At 36.9% G+C, this 26,693-nt stretch overlaps 1 protein-coding gene and 1 pseudogene across 2 annotated transcripts in view; both read right to left on the bottom strand.

Annotated features, from left to right (window-relative positions):
• Positions 1 to 590: 590 nt before the first annotated feature.
• Positions 591 to 9,755, bottom strand: LOC127627231 (neutral ceramidase-like; annotated as a pseudogene).
• Positions 8,707 to 26,693, bottom strand: part of LOC127627196 (phosphatidylcholine:ceramide cholinephosphotransferase 1-like) — a 51,567-nt gene continuing 33,580 nt past the window's right edge. Inside the window, exons 1-6 of one of the 2 annotated variants that reach the window (XM_052103479.1) lie at positions 23,139 to 23,458; positions 21,612 to 22,419; positions 19,114 to 19,231; positions 12,517 to 12,670; positions 11,424 to 11,590; positions 8,707 to 10,533 (exon numbers count right to left, since the gene is read on the bottom strand). In XM_052103479.1, coding sequence (XP_051959439.1) covers positions 10,360 to 10,533; positions 11,424 to 11,590; positions 12,517 to 12,670; positions 19,114 to 19,231; positions 21,612 to 22,225 — 1,227 coding nt within the window. In that variant the 5' untranslated portion in view covers positions 22,226 to 22,419; positions 23,139 to 23,458 and the 3' untranslated portion in view covers positions 8,707 to 10,359. Of the gene's footprint in view, positions 10,534 to 11,423; positions 11,591 to 12,516; positions 12,671 to 19,113; positions 19,232 to 21,611; positions 22,420 to 23,138; positions 23,459 to 26,693 lie in introns of those variants that run through there. The other variant, XM_052103480.1, reaches the window with a different exon arrangement.

Consider the following 26,693-nt stretch of genomic DNA (forward strand, 5'->3'; position numbering starts at 1 on the left):
ACCACTGCAGACAATAAATTAAAGGAGTATTCCATGTTCAGTTCAAGTTAAACTCCATTTACAATCTATCGTTACCAACTGAAAATAATTTAGACTCTTTCATTTGGTTAATAAAAAACAAAACATTGGAAAACCTGTTACAAAGATTTCCATGGGGCAAGAGGATCTAAAAGCAGAAATGTGTAGCTCATTACATTATTAAAGCCCTTACAAGCATCATTCAGTAAGAAGTGTGTGTCATTTAAGCTGTACAGTAGGCTAAATCATCCTTTCAAGGGGTAATTGACACATTTAAGTGTTATGCCTAAACAGTGTGATAATTGTATATTTTTCATGTTTACTGCTGTGCTGTTCAATTGCACCTGTTTGACTGGACAAACATCCTTAAAGCCCACAAAGTCCCATTGAAATCAAAATCTAATTTTAGTAGCTTAGAAGCCATTTATATGCTATTTTATAGTCTTTCTCTTCAGGGAAAACAAACCAAAACTATTGATGACACTTACTCGTTTTGTCCAATCAAAAGCTCTCTAGAATAAGAATGTCCCTTCCCCTGCCTCTGACAAGCTATTGCAAGTAGCAAATCATGTTCATGCCATTTGGCAGTGATAAAAAGAGACAAGCCCTTTGAAATGTCCCACCACAACATCCTGTTTCAAAAGGAAATATGTCAACACAGGAAAGAAAGCTGCGCCCATCAAGCCAATTCAGAGGGACTTTAAACTACTCACTGTATGAGTGGAGTTAAACGGGACTGTTTCATCTGTCATGTTGACCCACTGATGTGCGCCGTAAATGGGCCCGTGCAACTCCCGTGCACCGCTGTACAGCTCCTACACCACAAACCCAATAGGTTACAGTAACGCACTCAGTCCCACAATCATAGGTATTAATCAAGATCAAGCAATGTGACAAATTAGACATACCTTTGCCTTTTTAAACCTATTCTCTCATACATTCCTGGTGCTCTCAAACATGTCTTCGCCCGGTCCAAAAGCAATGCATGCCTTTTTCTGTTAAGTGGTACATGCAAATTAGAACTGGAGGCTGGTATCCTTTAAACTCGGATTAGCCCGCTGGCAGGCCCACAGAGGAAAAAAACTATAATCAAAATATTAATAACTACATTCTTGACCAACCCAAAATAGGCATAGTTTTAAATCTTAGAAGCTGTACTTTACAATGCATGTAAGCATTATGACCAAAACTGAACAAGTGCTTGGAAATTTTCAGACAAATCGGAAGTGTTCTATTTAGATAATTTATTAATAATTTTGTACTGTACATATTTTTGTACAACTGATCAAATACCCATGTGTCATAAGTCATTGGAAAGCTCTCAAAGAGTAAAGTACAACTAGTCTATTTGTGTTACTCGCAGACAAAACCATTAAAATGAGCCCACACAATGTAATCGGACACATAGATCATTAGATAATCCACACGAAGCACAATGTGCACAGAGCACAATGTGTGCTATCTGGCTAAAAACATGTTAGCTTTTCCTGATCAGATGACTTCATCAGAAATGTTATAGTACATTTTCAAGCGTCATGGAATGCTAAACCAATCGTATTAGGATTCAGATCGCTGCAAGCAGCGGTGGAAGTCATCCAAATATGGGTAGAGAGGATTGTTCACTGTAATTACATATGAACACCAGGAGATGGAGCCAAGTATGTGAAACAGACTCATGGATAGCTCAAATTACACAGAATTGAACTGAATGTGATTTTGTTACTCATGCCTGCATGCTTTGGACAGAAAGCATAACTTTACAATTGTTGTATTTGCATATGTAATTAGTTCTTATGTACAATTATTGTGTTTTATTTGTTTGGAGAGGCTTTTGGACACTTGGAGACAGAGACAAAATTATTTTTGTAATGCTATAATTTTGATTGCTTTGTTTTATCAACAACAATAAATGTCTCGGTTACAGTTCACATGATTGGGAACAAAACATAATCAGCTTTTCAGAGCTATCTTATTTTCACCCAGAGATATTTAATGTCAAATCAGAAAAATAAGAAAAAAGTTGGCTTTGACTCATCTTTGCTTTTTGTTTAGTTTTTTTAGGCCTTTCATTTTAGGCATGCCATTGAAACAGGAAATCTTTAAAAACACCTTCAGAGCTTAAAGGGTAAATGAATGTTTCTAGATCTGCAGATTCAACCTTTGTCTAGATGACAGCTCTGCACATTCTGCCCATTCCTATGTAGCCACAATATATATGTGTCTATAAAACAAATTTCAAAGCATGAGCCTTTAGATCAAAACGTTTTTAAAATCAGGAGTATCATAATTTGGCTCAAGTGTGTCTAAACGTTTGACTGGTATTGTACAATTGGATTTGTTACAGATATATACTGTATAAAAATAATAACTCGCTACACCAATGGGGCAGCAGCTGTTAAGGTAGTCACACTTCTTGCCCGTGTTCACACAGACGGGGCCGTGAATGTTGGGGGATGAATCTCCAAGGTTACTGGAAGAAAAGCCAGCTACAAATGGACCCTGGAGGGAAACATAACATGGGGCATTAACACAGCGCATTTCAAATTAAATAGGATATTCACTAACAAACACACACACAATCCCAAAGTCAAATAGCTTGATAAAAGCTGCCAACATAAAGACAAATTTTAACATCTGTTTAATTTCCGAGGCAAACAAAATGTTTATTATTCATGATCTTTAACAAACTTCCTCCAGAGGACTCTTAAGGCACCAAGGGAACTATTGACTTAATTGAGTGGCTAAATGTCCTTGTGAACTCTTCAAGAAGATTAGAACTAATCTGCACAAGGCTCAGAGGGAGATCTGATTAAAAAGTTGACCTTTTACCTCACCGGGTAGAAAGCCTCGGTTTTTGTCCTGCTCAAAGGTGTAGGAGGCATAGCCGAGGTTGTCTGAGCTCAACATTCGATTGGTTTAATTCATACTGACGGGGTGAACAGCTGAGGGCAGAGTTATAGCGAATAAATCACCTAATTAAATAATGCATTTAATTTATAAAAAAATCAATACATTTTGTTATTCTACATTGTTTGAACTTTTTGTTTTATGTGGAACACAAAAGGAGAATTCTGAAGCTTTATTTTCATACTATGACAGTTCATGGTGGCCACCTCTGTCAAGCTCAAGAAAGGTCAAGAAAGTACCATAAACCACCTTTTTGATTCTACAAAATTCTCCTTTTGTGTTCAACAGAAACAAATAACAGTGAAATATCCCTTTAAATTTATATATAACAATTGTCTATTACGTACTACTGTAGGTACCTGAGCATGCCCATACCATCCCCATCCATATCTGTGAATTTCAGGATGACGATCTGCTTGTATGTGTTAAATTCACACCTGGTTGGGATACAGGGTTGGAAATGAAACAAAAATGCCATTGAAAGTGACAAAAATGACACATATATTTAAATAGTGGGGACAAAAACTGCCCATACTGAAGTGCTCCGTTTTTTTATGTAATCCAACATTTCATATATTGTGTTTCATATATTCACTTCTTGGCCTGTCTAGTTATGAATTTAGCTTGGGTTTAGTATACAGACACAGGGTGAACTGGGGTACACTCCCAATAACTGAAACAAAATCTACCAATTATTTAAAATGTATTATAGAAGTATTTATTGTGTTAATGTGTGATTTATTGAATTGTTTTTTATATTTTATAATAAAAAATAGTATGTATATATATACCTGCACATTTTTACCTGTATGCCCTATATATATATATATATATATATATATATATATACTGTATATAGGGCATACAGGTAAAAATGTGCTTCAAAATTAGTTTCAGCGGTCAAATATTGCACCTTAATAAAAAAAATGTAAAGGAAATTTCAGACACTGATATAGTTCCTTCATCTTAGAATTATATCAAACCTCAACAATAAAAACAAACCTGTTTCTCTCCTCCTCTGGGTTGTTCATATAAGAGTGTGGGCATCTGTTTAAGTTGCTGTCGGCTAATTGTCCTTTATTTATGAACATTCGGCCAGGTCTCATATTCCTATGAGTAATATCAATGCTCTGATAAAGAAGATTGAAAACACAATACACATGACCTATCATTTTACCACATAAGAACCACATTTCAAGTGAGAGTTACATTGTAGCAGCATACCTTCACTATTCCACTGACAATGGCTTGTATAGATGGTTTAATGTAGGCGCTACTGGTGATCATAAAGAGGGGGTACTGAAAATAGCCACCCATGCCTGAATGTGTGTGTGTGCCACCCATAATCACATTGTCTTGTCTGTAGAGGTCTCCGTATTTCCCTTTCAGCTCTTGCAAAACCTGCAGTGATTAGGGTCAATGACAAATAAGGATGCCTGAGATGATGAAACTGAGAAATCCTAAAAATCTACTTTAAAACACATATGCCGATTTCTTAGAAATGCAATCTTTGTATTCATGTTGGTTTTATACATTTTAGAAAAATGTAATTATCAGATTTCAATGCAGATCCATGCAATGCAAGCGAATGATGGCCAGAACTTTGAATCTTTAAAAAGCACATAAAGGCAGCATAAAAGTAATCCATCTGACTCCAGTGGTTTAATCCATATGTTCTGATGTGATATGATGTTTGGGTGAGAAACAGATCAATATTTAAGTAATATTTTCTTTAAATCTCCACCTTTGAACAACCCTGACCACATGATTTGCACAATGAAGACAAATCGCCAAAAAACAAAAGACTGTGAAAGTGAAAGTGGAGGACTTAAATACTGATCCGTTTCTCACCCACACCTATCATCGCTTCTGAAGAAATTGAATTAACCACTGAAGTCATGTGGATTACTTTTATGTATTCTTTATGTGATATTTGGAGCTTCAAAGTACTGGTCACCATTCACTTGCATTGTGAGGACCAACAGAGCTGACTTTACTTGTGTTTAGAAGATTAAGTCACACACATCTGTGATGACATGAGGGTGCAATGAGAAAATGTTCATTTTTGGGTGAACTACCCTTTTATGTTTTTTTTTTTTTCTATTTGGCATTAGAAAACATGAACTACTGTTGCCATGCCATAAAAAGTTTAAATGATCAGATTTTGTATTATTATTATTATAAAACATATTGAAATGGCTGCGCCATTTTGTGGTGCGTTCTGCATAACGCAGCGGCCCATTCGGCCCCGTTTCCAGCCGGCCCACCGGGAAAAGTCCAGGTTCTCCCAGGTATTCAACTCATTATCTGTATGCATTGAATTTTTTGTGTATTTATGAACAAACTAAGAGGTCCAGGAAAAAAAGAGAGAAAGAAATGAACACCATGTCATTGACCCATTTGCATTATCAAATACAATTTTACATGAGGGTCGTGCTTTAGATGTGAGCACTGTTCGTGGCACTGTTAGTGTGTATTACCTCTAGCCTCAGCCTTTGAGAGACCATGCCGATGTCCACGGTCACAAACACCACTCTCTTACTGCCATCATCCACAGTAAAGGCTCTACTGAACAGACGTGTGTGGAGCCCCCTCGCTGTCTGCTCAGTATTAGCATAGCCCATCTTTCCCAAAAACATAAAAATGAATAAATAAGCAAAAGGCCTTTGACATAACATGCACCGGCCTTATCTGACCTTTATCATCACATCTGATCAATGTAGACTTAACTCATAAACATTATCAGTCTTGAACACCTAATTCATTGATAACATCTACTTCAACTAAAAGATAATGCAAGAAATCACTTGAACAGAGAGAATTCAGAGAAATAAGTACTGACCAGAGGTATGTCAGCCACAGGCCCAGTGCAGTCTGCTCGGCCTACAGCAATCACATAGGAGTTCTCTGAAGGTTTTACTGTGGTCGGGGTCGGCTCCTCTGGTTCTGTATTGCAAAATTGTGCACAAATAATTCAAATGAACAGCAATTCAAACTCTATGATTATTTAATAAACTTATGAATTAAGAACATGCAATCAGGTCCAAAGTCTAAGTGCTTGCTTCTGTACTTTTCTTATTTAACCCTTGTACATAAAAAAAAAAAGTAAAGAAAAGAAAAGACAAAAATGTCTGCATCAAAATACTGCCATAATAATATTATATATTAATATTATTTTCCATTATAAATTAGTTATTTTATTTGAAAAATGTCCTTACATTTTCAAGATGTTAACCCTTTAAATGCCAGTTTGTTTATTTAATGCCACTGTTGTTTTTATGAAAAAAAAATATATATATATATATATATATATATATATATATATATTTTTTTTTTTTTTTTTTCCATATACTAAATGCTAAGGAGATATTTTTTTTATAATTATCACAGTCTGGGATATGTCAATGATTAGCAACAACATTGTCAGATAAAAAAAAAAAAATCAATAAATAACTAATTAAATGCCAGTTTGTTTCCATAATGCCACTGTTGTTTTTTTACACACACACACACACACACACACACACACACACACACACACACACACACACACACACTCTGACATCCATACCAACACACCCACACAATTTTAGCTGCATCATTTATTCAATTGCAGTGCTCTATAATAAATCAAACAGAAAATAGTAAAAAGCATGTATTTGCTCCATAGGCTAAACATGATAAAAATGACACCATTTGGTGAAAAATATTAAAAATAAAATATTTGAAGCCAGGGCTCCAGAATGAAAGCATAATATCATAAAATTCACGAGTATATGCTTTAATGGCACTGGGATCAAATATTGTCATTTTAATGGGTTTCATGTCCTGAAGGTCCAGAGTGTAATTATTTTGTGTACACTGTGTATTATAGATGTATTATAGGAACTGAGGTTGAAATATCAAAATTCCCCCCAAAATACACACCTTTGGCAAAATGTATGCCATTGGCATTAACACAGCCAAAATGATCTAAAAAAAATAAAAAATTAAAAGACAAAAATATCCCTTAAATTGCACAAGGGTTATTTTTTTTAATTGCAAATGATGTTATCAGCAGTTATAACAATTTGAGAAATGTTGATTTTAAATAATTAACATGCATTTCATGTTTTCATGAACATTTTTTTATTCTTTCCAGGTTTAATCCCAGATTAAGTTTCAGATTTCTGTATTCCATTGTTTACACAGTATACTTTATTGCCTTTTTCTACACTCTCAGAAAAAAAGGTATCGTTTAAGGCAAAAGGCCATCACTGAGGTGGTACCATGAGGAGACAAAAAGGTACGTTTTGTATTTCTTCGCAGAGGAACAAAACATAAATGCACCTTTAAAAGTACACAGTTGCTCCTTAGAATACAATTATGCACCCAAAACAATATTAGATTTTAACTAGAGGTACAAAAAAAGTACCACGCAAAGACAGCCCTTACACCATAAACGGTACCTTTTTGTGAGAGTGTAGATTTTCAGAATGCATAATGGGAAGAACAGCAAATTATTACGTGTACTTGTAAGTTTTGAAAGAATCACTAAAAAACATGTTATAAATTTTTTCTGAATCTGCCTTCAGGGCTATAACAGTTATCAGCCCCATCAACACTGCTGTCATCAAGAGAAACAGAACCATGAGCGAGACCTCCAGAGCATTGAGACGACAGCACACAGTCTTACGAGCCGTCGTCTTTCACTGACAGACACACATACAGACACCCTGAGCAAACCAAGCATGCTGAGGAGATCTGACAGTTCCTGTCCTTGAAACCAGATATGTGAGAACTTTGATACCGTGACCAGATTATCAAAGGGCAAAAAGAAAAAAAAAAAGCGCAACAATTGAAACACAAAATGTGTTGCTTCGTGAAGCCTGCTTAACATTGCATGAAAATTGTACTGGCCAAAATGTTCTCTATAATATGCTTTTATCATAAATATTACATTATTGTACAAATGTTACACTTTAGCAATAACTTACATCCAGATCTTTTTTTTTTTTTTTTTTAAATGTAGACACATAAAACACACATACAGTGTAAAGTGTCACTTCAGTCCTAATTTGTGAAAAAGTACTTACATGTCTTTGTGAACAAACTCCTGGATTAAATTTCAACATGTGTGGAGTGAGTGCACACTTCTAGTATACTGTGCAAGGACCAAAGTAATATGTTAAGATGGTTTTACAACCTGTATTGAATATTGACGGTGTTTAAGCAAACTCTCAGATTAGATTAGTTTCACAACTATTGAGATACCAAAGACCTTATCAAGATGTTAAAATTGACAATATAGATAATATTCAGTTAATAGAAGAGTGAACACTTATTCAGTTAGTATAGAACATTATTAAAAACCAAAGATTAATAATCAATTACACATACCAGTCAAACATTGCGATAGATTTTAGAATGCGTTTCTCGTGATCTAAAAACGTTTGATCTTAAGGATCTTAATTGATTAAAGTTAGCTTTATAGACAAATTATAAATTGTCCCTTCATTTAAATTTCTTCACAAAACATTGTACAGTGTAGGAAACACAGCCAACAAGAGTCCAGCATACATGGAAACTCAAAAGAGTGGTTCCTTTAAAGAAGATATAAAGATATACATATAGTTTTCATTTGTTTAACTTTTTTCTGGAAAACAACCAAACGAAACAAAAAACTAAAAAATCCAAACCAAATAAAAAGACAAAAACAACCAAACGAAACAAAAAAATATAAACGAAACAGAAAGCAAATAAAAATGGTTAAAATCAACAAACACAAAGCATCTTTGTGCTAATATTTGTAATTTATTTGTTTGCTAATGGACATACACCTCCCACCATCACATAACAATTAGCAGCTTGTTGTACTGGGTGTTCAATACGACAGATTATTTGCACTGACTCATGAAGAGTTTGGGTCGGGTCACATCGTTCTTCTCAGTCAAGACACAGCAACATAAATACAGTAATAAGGCGCCTCCGAACTAATCTCGGTGGAAACAGTAAATCCAGCACAGCCAAAAAGCGTAACAAAACATGATTCCATATTCAACAAAGTGAAATACTAAATACAAAAATGGCAAAACATAAATAAATACATTTACAATAATGGAAAAATGGTTAAGGACATCTGAAATAGCATTGAAGAAAGACACTAACAGGACTGTTACATTCGGGTGACAATGAGAATTTGATGGTTCTATTTCAAGCATCTGTAGTACTACAGTTCAGCAGATGGTAGTTACAACCACCATGAATAACTGATCAAGTCCAAAACACTGACATTGTCTTTGAACAAACAAACATATTGTTACACATGACCGCCAGAACACTGGTAAATCTGAACAATTAAGGCACTGAGGAGCATTAGATTATCTGAACATACATACACCTTCTGTTGCTTCAAGTACAAACAAATAAAGCAGTAATTTGGAAAATAAAAATCAGATCCATAGAAACATTCTCTGACCAAATGACAAGACAAATGACATATCAAAATGTGCACAAACAAAAACACATTTTGAAAAGACGGCTTTCTGGGGCAAACATAATTAGGTTCTATATAGTCAAGTCAATAACTTGGCATTTAGCTTGCTGGCTCTCGCAGTCTTGAATATGAACACGCATTTGTTGGTGCTGTTCACTTCTTTTGGAGCCTATTGTGCAATTCAGGATGATGATATGAACAAATGTGAGCCCAATAGCACAACCAGAATGAACAAAATAACTTGCCCATCATCACTAGCTGTGTTTGGCTTGGTTTCATGTAAACCATTATCCTAAAGCGAATGGAATAGCTTCACCCAAAGGTTCAAATTCTGTAATTATTCATTCACCCTCATGTCGTTTCAAACCACATTACTTTTTCCATTGAACACAAATGGTGAATTTTTAGAGAATATCCAGACAGCTCTTTTTCACATAATGAAAATGAATGAGGAAAAGCAGCATAAAATATCATATTATGAAATTGTGCTATATTCCAAGTATTCTGAATACATATTATAGCTTTGGTAAAGATAGGCTACTTCAATGGTGCTGTGTGTCATTTTTGAAACTTGAAAGCTTCAGATCCCATTTAATGCAACTGTCCCGAAAAGAGCGATCAGAATATTCTTCCAAATTTCTCATTGTGTGGTCTTCGGAACAAATTCATACAACAATATGAATAAACTGCAAAAAATATTAGTTTAGTAAGAACCATTCCTTTAAACTTAGCCCCATACAAACTGTATACAATAAGCTTTACATCCAAGGTCCAAAAATAGATCCAGTGAGGAATGAGATGCTTTGGATGACTAGTCTGTTAGATGGAGACTCACAGCAGAGTCTTAAAGGGTTTAGTTACAATTTCAGGCCATCATCAGATTTTTGTGTTCGGGCACTTCAGGCACATGTTTTGGAGACCAACGTCCACATGGACTTGGAGGATTTGAATGTTCCTGGTCAGTCTGAGTCCATCCGCGTGTACTTCACGTGACCCCACTGCAGCGATCGCCATGAGAAGGGCTTCTGATAGCTACGAGGTACGAAGGCAGGAACATTCTTTTCCAGGTACTGGAAAAATCGGTACCACCACACGTGGGTGAAAAAATTGGTCTGGGACGTTACTTTGAGTCCCTACAAAATGAAGATGAAGGGGGTTAGAAACGCACGGAACAGATTTACTCAAATTAAAACATTAATTGAACTTAAAAATGAATTTTATTACTGCAAGGAAAACTTTTCCACACCATTAAATAAAGCCTTTTTAACACACACACACGCGCACACACACACACACACGCATGCGCACATTTATGCTTAAACAGATTTGTTAAGGTCTTACTGCACAAACAAATTGTAAATTATGTGTACTTGAAATTTGGGATTGTTTAAATTAAGTTGACAAATGAATTTGCTCATAATAAGCTCATATTAATAAACAAAATTTAAAGGTACACTACAGAATTCTAGACTCTCCATTGACCTCTGTGGTTAAAATACAAAACAGTTCCTTATACTAAACAAATGTTCCCTCGCAAATAGCTTTTATGTCAGTTCTGCGCAGATGAATCTGATGGTTTGAGGTATACTCGTGGTTGCCTGCACCATTTCAGGAGTACACTAGCTACACCAAGAGTCAGTTTTTCTCCCCAACTTGGAATGCCCAATTCCCAATGTGCTCCAAGTTCTCATGGAGGCATGGTGGCTCGCCTCAATCTGGGTGGTGGAGGATGAATCTCAGTTGCCTAAGTGTCTGAGACCATCAATCAGTGCATCTTATCACGTGGCTTGTTGAGCACATTACCATCCACACAGCTTTGAAAAAAAAATCATTATTGTAGGCTTCCTGTAGTGAATTTTAGGATTTTTATTTACTGGCTCAATAATGGTATTTTGTCCATTTCAAATGAAAAATTAAATGAGATTCTCTGTAGTGTCCTTTTAACAAGCCTTTGTTGAGTATTTGTTGACTGGGCTCTAAATGGATCCAAAATGTGTGTAGTGTGCCATACAAACAGACGCACTTGTTGGTTGGCCATAGTGTGGTACCACCAAAAGAGGCGTGTGGTAATGAAGTAGGCCACAACAACATCAATGGTGTAGTGGTCATGAGCAAGTAGAATGCAAAAGACTCCTAGTGCGCAGAGAACCCAGCAGCCCCAGTGGTACCACCAGAACCTTCTAGGAGAATCTGTAAAATACAAAAAGAATATTTGAAAAGTCGCCTCACTCCTCTTATATTTATATTAATCAAAAACAGTGTCAAAATGAATGTTTTTTATTTTTGCTCTAAAGTGACGTCACATTAGAGCAGGCCTCACCCAGGACTGGTGACAGACTCCACCCTATTATCATAGATCCTCCCCTGAGTGATCTACAAACAGTCCGCCATTTTTTTCCACGCTGGAGCAGATACAGTGAGAAGAATAATGTCTCAGCTTTGTAAGCATCATAAGTGTTCTGTTGTTGGATGTAAAAGTGAACATAAGTGTCTTCATGTACTCCCGGCATCAGAGCCACTGAAGACGCAGTGAGTGGACAAGTTTCCCCAATTTGCCCCAAAACATAAACAAATTTGTGTATGTTTGTGCAAATTATTTTACACCAGACTGCTTTGCGAATGAGTGTCAATATAAAGCAGGATAAAAAAAAAATAATTATTTTCAAGCATGGATCAGTATCAACTGTTTGCGTTCCAGCTTTATATCCTGAAGATGTAAGCATCACACTTTATATTTTGTGAATGTTTGCAAATCGCCTTTCAGAATGTGCTTGTTAGCGGAGTCTACGGCTAATGCAGCTGAAGTTACCACTGTCTCTGACAGAGCTATATCGGGGGCGGGGAGCAGCAGCTCATTTGAATTTAAAGAGACACACACGAAAACAGCGTATTTTTGATTCCACCCAAATAGAGCCATTTACAACATGGTATAATAAATGATCTGTGGGGTATTTTGAGCTGAAACTTCACAGACACATTCTGGGGACACCTGAGACTTCTTGTAGATGAGACATCTTGTAAAAAGGGGCATAATATGTCTCCTTTAAAACAATTATTTTTATTATTAAATTCAATGACATTCATTCACTTTCAGTGGGTTTTAAATGTTCACTCACACTCTTTCGTGAAGAGATACATGATGGTGAGCATGACAGTATGGCCGCTGTATAGGTAGTCTCCACACATGTTATGAGAGCCAGTGATGGTCAAACCGCCTCCTGCGATCATTTTCATCACCCGCCGCATCTGAGATTCCCAGTCGCCATACAGCTGCCAAGACAACAAAGACAAGCATTAGTGCCATGACATTCTCTCTTAATTCCTTAAAGGAACAGTACACCCAAATTAATAACTTTTCTCTGTTTTCTCAGTGCCGTTATCATGGAACACAAAAGGATACAATTTGAAGAATGTTTACATAGTGCCCACAGATTTCAAGCTCCATAAAAAAAGTAGTCCATGCTTTATTCCAAGTATTCTAACGCTGCTCGGTAGCTTTATGTGTGAAGAAAAAAATAAAGATTTAAGTTGTTATTCACAATTTTGTTTTAGACTTCATTGTGTTTTTGTCCTTTTTGAAACTTGAAAGATATGGTCACTATAAACTGTTGAAAGAGCTGTGTAAATATATAAAAAATTTAATAAAATAAAAAGTTAATATATATACAGTGAGGAAAATAAGTATTTGAACACCCTGCTATTTTGCAAGTTCTCCCACTTAGAAATCATGGAGGGGTCTGAAATTGTCATCGTAGGTGCATGTCCACTGTGAGAGACATAATCTAAAAAAAAAATCCAGAAATCACAATGTATGATTTTTTAACTATTTATTTGTATGATACAGCTGCAAATAAGTATTTGAACACCTGAGAAAATCAATGTTAATATTTGGTACAGTAGCCTTTGTTTGCAATTACAGAGGTCAAACGTTTCCTGTAGTTTTTCACCAGGTTTGCACACACTGCAGGAGGGATTTTGGCCCACTCCTCCACACAGATCTTCTCTAGATCAGTCAGGTTTCTGGGCTGTCGCTGAGAAACACGGAGTTTGAGCTCCCTCCAAAGATTCTCTATTGGGTTTAGGTCTGAGACTGGCTAGGCCACGCCAGAACCTTGATATGCTTCTTACAGAGCCACTCCTTGGTTATCCTGGCTGTGTGCTTCGGGTCATTGTCATGTTGGAAGACCCAGCCTCGACCCATCTTCAATGCTCTAACTGAGGGAAGGAGGTTGTTCCCCAAAATCTCGCAATACATGGCCCCGGTCATCCTCTCCTTAATACAGTGCAGTCGTCCTGTCCCATGTGCAGAAAAACACCCCCAAAGCATGATGCTACCACCCCCATGCTTCACAGTAGGGATGGTGTTCTTGGGATGGTACTCATCATTCTTCTTCCTCCAAACACGGTCAGTGGAATTATGACCAAAATGTTATATTTTGGTCTCATCTGACCACATGACTTTCTCCCATGACTCCTCTGGATCATCCAAATGGTCATTGGCAAACTTAAGACGGGCCTTGACGTGTGCTGGTTTAAGCAGGGGAACCTTCCGTGCCATGCATGATTTCAAACCATGACGTCTTAGTGTATTACCAACAGTAACCTTGGAAACGGTGGTCCCAGCTCTTTTCAGGTCATTGACCAGCTCCTCCCGTGTAGTTCTGGGCTGATTTCTCACCTTTCTTAGGATCATTGAGACCCCACGAGGTGAGATCTTGCATGGAGCCCCAGTCCGAGGGAGATTGACAGTCATGTTTAGCTTCTTCCATTTTCTAATGATTGCTCCAACAGTGGACCTTTTTTCACCAAGCTGCTTGGCAATTTCCCGTAGCCCTTTCCAGCCTTGTGGAGGTGTACAATTTTGTCTCTAGTGTCTTTGGACAGCTCTTTGGTCTTGGCCATGTTAGTAGTTGGATTCTTACTGATTGTATGGGGTGGATAGGTGTCTTTATGCAGCTAACGACCTCAAACAGGTGCATCTAATTTAGGATAATAAATGGAGTGGAGGTGGACATTTTAAAGGCAGACTAACAGGTCTTTGAGGGTCAGAATTCTAGCTGATAGACAGGTGTTCAAATACTTATTTGCAGCTGTATCATACAAATAAATAGTTAAAAAATCATACATTGTGATTTCTGGATTTTTCTTTTTAGATTATGTCTCTCACAGTGGACATGCACCTACGATGACAATTTCAGACCCCTCCATGATTTCCAAGTGGGAGAACTTGCAAAATAGCAGGGTGTTCAAATACTTATTTTCCTCACTGTATATATATATATATATATATATATATATATATATCCTTTGTGTTCCATAGAAACAGACAGGTTTGGAACAACAAGATGGTGAGTAAATTATGACGGAATTTTCATTTTTAGTTGAACGATCTCTTTAATTCCTTTCATGTGGAGGCTGAGAACAAATAACAAATAATCCATTTAAGGCACATCACAAAAAAATTGTCTGGCTCCTAGAAAATAAAGTTCTCACAGTTTATGTCTGCAACTGCATTTAACAGGAAAGCAGTACTGCCAAGAGCGAAACTTTTGCTGGGCTTGATAATAAATGTTTCCCGCAGGTCCTAATGTGCGGATTTCCTGCCTTGTGTAGCTAGTGTGTACTCATCGCCTCACATCCGCCCCTTTGAGTCACACACACACACACACAACATGGCAACAGAGAGCAGACACAATAAACAATACTTTGATTTCATAATAAAATTGCTCATTCTGGTGGGTGCAGTGTTTGCCATTGCAAAATATACTGTCAACACGGAAGCCCCAAAATGAATCTTTCCATAGTTACCCACTCATCCTATCCACCATTTTTCCTGAACGCGAAGTGTTCTACGATTCGACTGTTTTCAATCTCCGGCTGATGTGAGTGTTTTCGCATCAGCATATATTATTGGCGGGTGATGTAATGTTTAAAGTATTACATTTGTAAAAATGGTGAAAAGTTTAATTTTTTTTATAGACAGTGCCCCACATGTGTGTGCATGACATGAAGCGATGGTCAGAGATAAGTTATGTTGATATCATTAATTATTCAGAGTTGTTAAAAAAAGCCAATTAATTAAAATAAGCTAAAAAAAAAACAAAAAGTGTTAAGCACAAAATATGATAAGACACCTGAGGTATGACATGTTCCTGTTGAAAAAAAATTACAATAAATCATCTTAAACCAGACTAAGCTTATGTGCTGGTTTTAGTGAAAATAATTAAATAAAAAGTTTCTGGATATTTTTTTTTTTTTTTTTTTTGGCTTTTCAAAAACTGGGCTTCTTTCTAAACACAGCAAATCTACTTAATATTTATCTTTATTTTACCCCTAGAAAAAGGCAATTATGACATTTGCATGATATTCATTTTTCCCCATACTAAACCACACCTCCAGTATATGATGTGTTAATGACAGCATCCATAAGGAACTGCTATCATCAAATTCACAGGATGAATCCAATGAACAATAAGAAAACAAAATAAATAAAATATATATATATATATATATATATATATATATATATATATATATATATATATATATATATATACAGTGAGGAAAATAAGTATTTGAACACCCTGCTATTTTGCAAGTTCTCCCACTTAGAAATCATGGAGTGGTCTGAAATTGTCATCGTAGGTGCATGTCCACTGTGAGAGACATAATCTAAAAAAAAAAAATCCAGAAATCACAATGTATGATTTTTTAACTATTTATTTGTATGATACAACTGCAAATAAGTATTTGAACACCTGAGAAAATCAATGTTAATATTTGGTACAGTAGCCTTTGTTTGCAATTAAACGTTTCCTGTAGTTTTTCACCAGGTTTGCACACACTGCAGGAGGGATTTTGGCCCACTCCTCCACACAGATCTTCTCTAGATCAGTCAGGTTTCTGGGCTGTCGCTGAGAAACACGGAGTTTGAGCTCCCTCCAAAGATTCTCTATTGGGTTTAGGTCTGGAGACTGGCTAGGCCACGCCAGAACCTTGATATGCTTCTTACAGAGCCACTCCTTGGTTATCCTGGCTGTGTGCTTCGGGTCATTGTCATGTTGGAAGACCCAGCCTCGACCCATCTTCAATGCTCTAACTGAGGGAAGGAGGTTGTTCCCCAAAATCTCGCAATACATGGCCCCGGTCATCCTCTCCTTAATACAGTGCAGTCGCCCTGTCCCATGTGCAGAAAAACACCCCCAAAGCATGATGCTACCACCCCCATGCTTCACAGTAGGGATGGTGTTCTTGGGATGGTACTCATCATTCTTCTTCCTCCAAACACGGTCAGTGGAATTATGACCAAAAAGTTCTATTTTGGTCTCATCTGACCACATGACTTTCTCCCATGACTCCTCTGGATCATCCAAATGGTCATTGGCAAACTTAAGACGGGCCTTGACATGTGCTGGTTTAAGCAGGGGAACCTTCCGTGCCATGCATGATTTCAAACCATGACGTCTTAGTGTATTACCAACAGTAACCTTGGAAACGGTGGTCCCAGCTCTTTTCAGTTCATTGACCAGCTCCTCCCCTGTAGTTCTGGGCTGATTTCTCACCTTCCTTAGGATCATTGAGACCCCACGAGATGAGATCTTGCATGGAGCCCCAGTCCGAGGGAGATTGACAGTCATGTTTAGCTTCTTCCATTTTCTAATGATTGCTCCAACAGTGGACCTTTTTTCACCAATCTGCTTGGCAATTTCCCGTAGCCCTTTCCAGCCTTGTGGAGGTGTACAATTTTGTCTCTAGTGTCTTTGGACAGCTCTTTGGTCTTGGCCATGTTAGTAGTTGGATTCTTACTGATTGTATGGGGTGGACAGGTGTCTTTATGCAGCTAACGGCCTCAAACAGGTGCATCTAATTTAGGATAATAAATGGAGTGGAGGTGGACATTTTAAAGGCAGACTAACAGGTCTTTGAGGGTCAGAATTCTAGTTGATAGACAGGTGTTCAAATACTTATTTGCAGCTGTATCATACAAATAAGTAGTTAAAAAATCATACATTGTGATTTCTGGATTTTGTTTTTTAGATTATGTCTCTCACAGTGGACATGCACCTACGATGACAATTTCAGACCCCTCCATGATTTCCAAGTGGGAGAACTTGCAAAATAGCAGGGTGTTCAAATACTTATTTTCCTCACTGTATATATATATATATATATATATATATATATATATATATATATATATATATATATATATATATATACAGTATATATATTTTCATGTCAATTAAGTCTCATTCTACTTAATGTAATACAAGAACAAATAATTATATACTATTGAAATTGTAAAATAACTAATATATATATATATATATATATATATATATATATATATATATATATGTGTTTGTACATTTGACGCATTTCCTAAATGAGTGTTTTTGGGGGAAAAGGTTGTTAACTGTCATTAAAGTTATGTCACAATAGAAAAAATCTTAACAACCTTAAAATATGCCTTATTTTCTTTTCCCCTTGATTTTGAGGTAGAACCAGACATTTCATTGTGAATGAACAACAAATGACTTTTGGTTATTAGAGCTGTCAGAATTAACATGTCAACACATGCGATTACTTTAAAACTTTAATGCGTTAATTTTTCTTAATCGTGATTAACGCATTTATGTTAATACAGTATAAACACAGGGTGGAAACTTGGTAATGTGTCCGCCCATTACATTGATGCACATCACAAAACACAAACACATCAGCGCTTCTGTGTAAGTGATAAAATTATGGAGAAAGGACCTCTTAATGCTATTTGATGTACACAACAAGCCCAGATAGGCTTGTGATCGAAATCAAGTATTTTTAAGCCTATATAAGGAGCATTTTAATTATCACAGATCATGACAAGACTTAACCATCAACAAAAGAGACACATATGTCTGCAAGCAATTTTCATGTGGATTTCAAAGTGATGCTCAATGCTGGCACCCTGACCCAGCTTCATGATTCATGATGTAGGAAGGCGGATAGCCATAGACGAGAGTTTAAGAGATTTAATGCCCATTACGATGCAAATGAAACCTATGTGGGGACTAGATATTTCAATTAGTCAAACTCCCAATTAGTTGGTGCCAGACAGGCTGGTTTGAGTATTTCTGTAATTGCTGAACTCCTGGGATTTTCACACAAAACAGTCTGAAATTTATTCAGAATTGTGCCAAAAAAAAAAAAACCAGCACACAGAGAGCGGCATTTCTGTGGACGGAAATGCCTTGTTGATAAAAGAGAGTTCAACAGAGAATGGCCAGACTGGTTTGAACTGGCAATGTCTATGGTAACTCAGATAACCACTCTGTACAATTTTGGTAAGAACAAAGGCATCCAAGAATACTATTCAGAGATGCGGGTTGGCGCTGTTTCGGCAGCACGAGGGAGGGCCTACACAATATTAGACCATATGGTTTTAATGTTGTGGCTCAGCGGTGTATATATATTGTCTTTCTTTGTGTAGCATTTGGGGGTAAGCCAGTCTCAATGAAACCCACATCCTCAGCAGCACCTGTCTATTTCTGATTCAGGGCATCTTATGTATGTCTAATTGTGCAGCAACAGCATGTCTTATGACTGAACTGTTAATAAGTTCTGGCCAAAAAAACTGCCTGCAATCAACATGAACTTATTATACTTAGTCATTGGTGTGAGGATAATAGTGGTAAGGTGTCATTAAGTGTTTAGTTTATGGTGTCTTTTACCTTGGGAGAGCATTTGAAGTGCATGCCAGGCACTGGCAGAGTAGTGATGTACATTGTGATGCATCTGTAGAGGTAGAGTGTCCCGACTATGAAAAAGAACCGTCGAATAATAATAGATCTGTGAAAGAAATATATTGTGGTTTAATGTAAATCACAAACCACAGTGAAATATTCACAAAGGAATCTCAAGCAATCTTACATATGCTGCATGACAACGGCCCCAAAAAAGTTCTTGGACACTTTGACACTTAAAGCTTAAGTGTGTATTTCTACACCGCCGAACGGAATAGAATGCAACAGTCTGGTTCCGGAAGTAAAAATGTAGGTATTAATTTCCACATACCAATTGATTTTCAATAATAACTTCTATACCGTTAAAAACAGACCTACCATGAGCTCCAAAGTTGTTCTTTGATGGTATATGCCTCAGCTGAAACCATCAGAATGCATCATTTGAACTTCATTGTTTATAAGTCATGTTTTATAGCGGAATTCCTGTTAAATAAGTACATTACAGAGAACCGTGGCCAACAAACCCGTGAAATTAGCACACTCCAATGATGTAATTAGGTTTGGTCTCCATCATTAAATTACTTATATATTTGTAAATATCCCAATATTTTGCAGCAAGCACAAAATATATTGTTTCTATACATATAATCAACAACCTCAAATCAATAGTTTTATATATTCCCATCATTTTTTATTCCATAACATCATTTGCAGTACTTCATGGGATTGTATTCCATGCCCTCATGAAACATGGTAAGTTCCTGTATCTGGTAACTTGTAGAGCATGGCGCTAGTAATGCCAAGATCATGGGTAACATTCCCAGGGAGCACACAAACTAATAAAGTAACTGCTTTTCCACTAACGGGCCAGTGCAAGTCAGGGCCATCAACTGGCCACCCGGTGCCTATAACCTCGGAACTCGAGTGAGACCAAACTCTATTTGTGTTCCCACCATCGGGCCAATAGCCCCACAGCTTTGCCCTAAAAACCGCACTTAACATGCCGCCTTGGTGTCAAAGTCACACACCACAGCCATTTCACAAGCAAGAGGGAAGCTCAAGCTGATGTATCATATTATCTAGAATATAGAGTTTATCATTTGTAAAAATTAGCTAGCTAGCAAGATAAGTTGTGCATTGTCAACTCACCTACTGTAAACTGCCATGGTGTCCCGAGTGGTCACTCCACTTACCGCGGGATTATGTGCATTTTAACGGCATTGTATTGTACCCACAATTCTTACATTTTTCCCAAACTGCTACCATTGTGTGCTGGATACACAACCTGGCAAGTTCGGCAAAAGTCCGCCTTTGACATCAATCCCGCTTCACTCCTCAGTTGGCCTTGTTTGGCCCAAGGGTAATCGGCAGGCCAAACACCATTGGCTTGGACCCTAGACTTTTTGTCCATTACAAAGTTTGTAATGTTGTGATTCACCTCAGAGTTGTTTTTGTTTGGTTCATGGCTTACAACTCCTTTATGGATGATTTTATGAAAAGCCTATGCAAAAACTGAATAGGAAAACTACTTCTGAAACCCAGATGGCTGAAGAAAGTGAAAAAGTCCCCAACTCACATCAGTGGTGGTTTGTCGAGCTGAACACATTTCTGTCTGTATCCCACAAGACCACAAGGAACACCCACTACATGACATGGCTACTTCAAGTTACGCTCCCCTTTGATCATGAAACCGATTCTATTGGCTAAAATAACTTTTAAAAGCCTATGTAATCTTTGTATGATTCATGTTGCCTTAACTATGAAAATTGGACAAAGAATAACTTTCATATGTCTTTTATATGCCATATATAATAATGTTTTTGGCTAGGGTTAGGTTTAGGGATAGGAGTAGATGTACGTGTGGGGTTGTTGTGGGACTCAAATAAACACAACAAACACAGTGTATGAATGTTACATCTAATTGTTGCAGGATTTAGCAAGGGGATTTAGTTGTAGGAGTGCCTTGATGTTGGTGTTTCTTGTAGTAGTCTTGCTGGATGCAAACAGACCTATCTCAGCTGAACGGGTCGCCCAAAAGAAGAAAAAATGTAAATGCCACAGAGACACAGCATTTACAGTTTTTGAGAAAATTAGCAACAAATTTCTTACCAATAGTGGTCTCTGCATATTAAGCTGTGATAGGAGGAAATATTGTAATACTGAAAAAAAGTACACACTTAGCTTTAGGTCACGCTTACAGTAAAAAGTATGAATGGCATCACATTAGGTAATACAAAATAAATGCTTTTATGCAAAATCCCAAACCTCGACTTTTCTGAGCCATTTTTAAAATTACTTTTAACCAACTGATCTCAGTGATTTTTAGTGGCTGAATAAAATCTGTATGAAATTTACACAGGTGTCTTAGTGGAAAGGCATTCGTAATTTTTTTAAGCGTTGCTTAGTTGTCCAAATATTTTTTGACAGGTATTGTGACATCCAGTAATACACTTATGTACAGTATATGATATTCAGTAGACACTTACTTATGTTTTAAGAGACTCCACTGTATAATCCACAAGACCATAAGAATCATTCCGTTAACCTCACATACCGAAAAAGCCCACTCCACTCGGTCAAAAAAGTCAAAGAACTTGTCCGGGAGTGGTGGAGTTGCCTCCTTAGGAGGCACACGTTCATGGACAACAGAAATGATGATGGTGGTTAAGATGAAGCAGCACAAGGCATAAACGAAGGCCACGGCAGTCTTTCTCCATTCCGTTGGGAATTGTGGAGAAGCTGGTTCTGGTATGGGAATCTGCACCAGTTCCTTATGGAAGCCATTCACCATGCCATTCCGATGAGCCTTACCAGCACTCCCAGCATTCCAGTCATGATTCAAGACCATGTGCCCATTGGCATGTCCGTTCTTGTGCACGTCAATGTGATGCACGATTTTAAGGATCTCAACTTTGTCAAGGAGCTGCCTCCCACCATCCGATGTGACCCTGGAAAGTGGTGGCCTCTTGAAGTCACCAGTAGTAAGATTTAACAAAGCCGGTCCATCGCAGTTCTGCAAAGGTTCCAAGTACTCCTGCAACCCCTGATCCTTAAGCCAAAGGGAAACTTCCTTCCCCGACCATGACACGACTTTATTCATGTCAGCCGCTGCGATTGTAGAACCGTAATGGAGAATCAGACATGGGCATATGCTGCTATAAAACACAAAGTTCTTCTTCAACCATGCTGCTCATTACATGTAAAAAGCTGGCCAGTGCTTGCTCACAACTTCCAGATGTGCAATCCAAATATGACATATGATGTTGCCTTACAACCGTCACATAAACTTCTGTTCTGTAATAGAAAGGACAAAAACAGAATTAGTCTACTTTAGATTGCTCTCACTTTGGGCTTGTTGGTCCATGTTTTTCAGTGCCACATTTTCAAATATGCTGCAACTCGTATTGAGAGTAACAAGTTTTGACATGACCTACACTTTATTATTACAATTTTTCACATTTTATTCTGTATTAATGGTGTGGTCATCAAATCTATGAAATGGAAGATCTTACAATTTGGCTTGTTAAAAGTAGCCAACCTTTGTCGTTGGAATATTTTAGTATTCTCTTTAACGACATCATTAGGAATCCACCTGAGATGCTTTTTAAACAGTATTCCCAGAGTTCCCATGTACAGTATGCAGGAGACTTGTTGGCTACTTTTCCTTCATCAGGTCTAACTTGATAAAAACAAAATTATAAATAAAATGGACTAAAATTGCAGTTTTGTAAAAGAGATTCATTGTAAAATGTACTGTACAATTGCCAACAAAACTACTTTCAATCATAATAGCATTAAACATTAGATCATAATTGCAGTCAAATGGTAGTGTAGGCGACATAGATTTCACACACATGTGAAATCTATCTAAACAATGTTAGCACATTTGTGAAAAATTTCAATGTGCAAAGATAATTCTTACAAAAGGTGCAAAACCCAGAAAAAAAAAAAACTTGTTATGCCATACAGAAATACAAGACAGCAGTTTTAAAACCACGTGTAACTGTACTCACGAGTTTCACTCCACTCCAGAGTTCAGCAGAACATCAGCATAAGTTCAGCAGAAACTCTTTAAAAGGAAAAAAAACAAAATCCAAACTGCTTGAGATCAGATTGAGAGAGAGTCCACAAAGCAACCATGAACTGTTATGACAGCCTGCTATATTTAATCATCTTTTATCTACAGAAAGATGCACATTTAGTTCTTTGAAAGGCTAGAGAGCTATAGCAGAGAAACTCTGATCAGGACCACATGCATTGCCAAACTGCAAGATTTCCAGGAGCTGTTCAGTGTGTTTCTAAGGGTGTGGCAGGACTGTTAACATTTCTACAGCAGTAGGGGGAAGGGAACCATCTATCATGGACAACATCTGGCTTGCACTAGTGAAGGTGTCTGCCATGATCTTTTTGGTTGCCCTGCAGTAAGATTATCTCTTGACCCCATGAAAAACTTCATTAAAACTAATTTGAAAAATTATAAGATACATTTTAATGAATAAATTATATATTTCTCTAGATTTGAATATTGCACAATGTTGCCATGGCTAGTTGGTATGGGTTCTCACTGACCCAAATCACTATAATATTCTGGTACCTAGATATGGCTTGAGTCCCTCCTTCAATGCAAATCTTTAGAATATTTTCACATTTTTCATCGTCTGCAAGGCAAAATCATAAATCGCAACATTGTGGGATGAGTTGCATACCAAAGTTTAATACTTAAGGTTAAGATCTGAATCTTGTTTAAATATTTTTCTAATGTTTGTTGCTTGGCAACCATGTAGGTTGGAGTGTCTAGTAGGGATGCACCAATACCACTTTTTCTCTTCCAATCCGATTCCGTAAGCGGAAATCACAGTATTGAAAATATCTTTACATTATTGTGCGGAACTTATTGGGAGTATTCTTTAATATGTAAAGAAACACAAACCTTTAACTACACATTATTTCAATATAAAATGTATAGCTTATTAAGAAAAACATTGTTAACTAGTATACTGGATAATGTAGCAGTAACATTAACAGTAATTCCAGTATAAGTCATCAGCAGAAAATAAGCAGTTTTTTTATTTATAATTTTTTTTGCAAACTTTTTTCAGCTTGTATCTGGACTCTTTAACCCAGTCATTTTTTGGAACCCATTCAACTTAAATATTATAATTTGTAAATTTATAATAATATATATCTCAATCATGCACCCTCATGCTTTTATTTTGACATTCTAAACTCTCCAGGAATTCCTGTAAGTGCGTCTGTTTGTAGGAAAGTTCAGAGCAGTTTAATTCACTTCTTATTGTAATGCTTGTTTAAAAAATAAACTGGGTAAAAATATAGATTTTTTCAATGTATCGCAATCTTCATTCAAACCAGCGGATTTCAAAGTTTGAAAAGTAACCCCCACCACATATACTGTACAATAGCAAAGTAAATAATAATGTCTAAATGTCAAAAATATCTTCCACTAATAGCAGTATATTCCAGCCACTTATCTGAAGTTTTATTAGGTATTTTCCCCTATTGTTACATTATCAAAATTCATAATATTTTAGGCATCAGGGAAATTCACCAATGATGACAATAACCTTAAATGAAGTCTGACAAATTCATTGGTGTGTGATTAACGGCTATAAATATTTATATTAGTAATATGAATCTGTATTCTGCATTACTTTTATTAAAAATACACATTTGCCCTTATGACAATAGAACAGAACTGTTTTTTAGCCTATATATGTGATGAACTCGCATCACATGATCCAGTGTACATTTCTATGTGAAACTGCACTTGTCACAAATACATGGACACATCGACCCGATATCATGTTGAACTCGTAACAATGGACACGTTGTCACGGATGAACAGTGAAAGGGCTATATGGCTTTATAATAGATTTGCGAGTGCCCAAGTCATTTTTTGAGTGTGCACACGCACTCTATGAGCAGCGTATATTTGAGAGCGTGTTCAGTTTTGTGCGAGAACGAAGGAAATCCGCATGCGAGCGGAAAGATTCTCGCTCATGCAACCAGTACATGGATGCATTCTCGCATGGTTTGCATTCGTTCACGACATTTCATTTTTATAGTATTATAACTCCATAAAGCTACAGTCTATTAAGCTGAACTATGGTCCATTAAGCCATTAATTAATTTTAATTTAGCCTACATATCTAGCCTATATCTTGACAACACATTTTTATTGCATTTATGCATCTTCTGATTTTACTTTGAGAATTTATCATCATTATCCACGCTTCCCCTGGCAAGCTTTGGTGCCCCCTGTGGAGACACACCTCCCAGTTTAAAAAAAATAAAAAATAAAAATCACAATATTTATTCTCGGAGATCAATCATTTACTCTATTTACAACCCTCTGCAATGCAAGGAAATCACTCACATAAGTGACCAAATTTAACGCAATGCAACTGAAAATGTCCGTTATTAGCCACTGGCTAGTAGATGTTTACATTTCACACACACTTGTGATTGAGCAGTATAGTGGTGAAGAACTTCCTTTAACTGCTTAAGAATAAAAGTTTCATTATACACAGTCCGTGTAATGTGTCCAAAGATGAGATCCACACAATCCATTTGTCATGGAATAATGTCTTACTTTTAAACTTATAAACACTTATGTTTTACTTTGATAGTTTTGTGCCAAAAGATGCTATTAGTTATTTAGCCTATTTATTTGTGTTGAATATGTTTTTGCCAACATGTTAAATTGCTGCACTTTTGTATATCCCTCTAAAAAGGCTTCTAGTTGGAGTCAAGTGAACATATTGGAGCCTATATACTGTACATCATATTACCCTTAACACAAGACTAGTCGACAATTCATTATAACAACCAACCAGCAATTTGATAATGAAAACTGGTAGTTTAGCAAAAACCTAATTCATGAGTGTTATTAATTATATACACAAATATGTATATGAATTCAGTGCATGTCATGCACATCAGTGTCTTTGGCTGGTTGCACTTAGAAGATGGATTTCAATAATTTTGGAGCTGGTGAAAGCCTCAAGTTGTCTTTTCCACCCACAAAAGCAAGAGAAACCTGCCACTGACCAAGGGAGAGCACCACAGCACATTAATGCACATCAAACCACATGAGCAGATTCAGATATTGAAAATGAAATAGAGGTTATAAACACTAATTATGCAGTAATGGAGGATAATAAAGATGCGCACACAGACACACACACACACACACACACACACACACACACACACACACACACACACACACACACACACACACGTCTCCCAGAGACTGAATCTCCTTCCCACAATCACACGCATTTCATGAAGAATTCGGTGATGTTTCCAGGAGTGTCATGAATCTATCTGCACAAGCAGTAGTGTGCAAGAAACTTCCTTCCTGTTGCAACTTCTTCACTGACTGCAAGATTCACTGCACAAAAGGTCATTTGAGCCTTGGGAATTGTTCCTAAAATTTGCTTTAACAGTAAATAAAAGAGAAGTTTAATAGTTTCCCAGATATATAAAACCATTTTTATGCAGAGTAAACCAAAATAAATCAAACCAGTACGGATGCACGGAAATTA

This window comes from Xyrauchen texanus, chromosome 33, assembly GCF_025860055.1.
Source record: "Xyrauchen texanus isolate HMW12.3.18 chromosome 33, RBS_HiC_50CHRs, whole genome shotgun sequence".
Lineage (NCBI taxonomy): Eukaryota > Metazoa > Chordata > Actinopteri > Cypriniformes > Catostomidae > Xyrauchen > Xyrauchen texanus.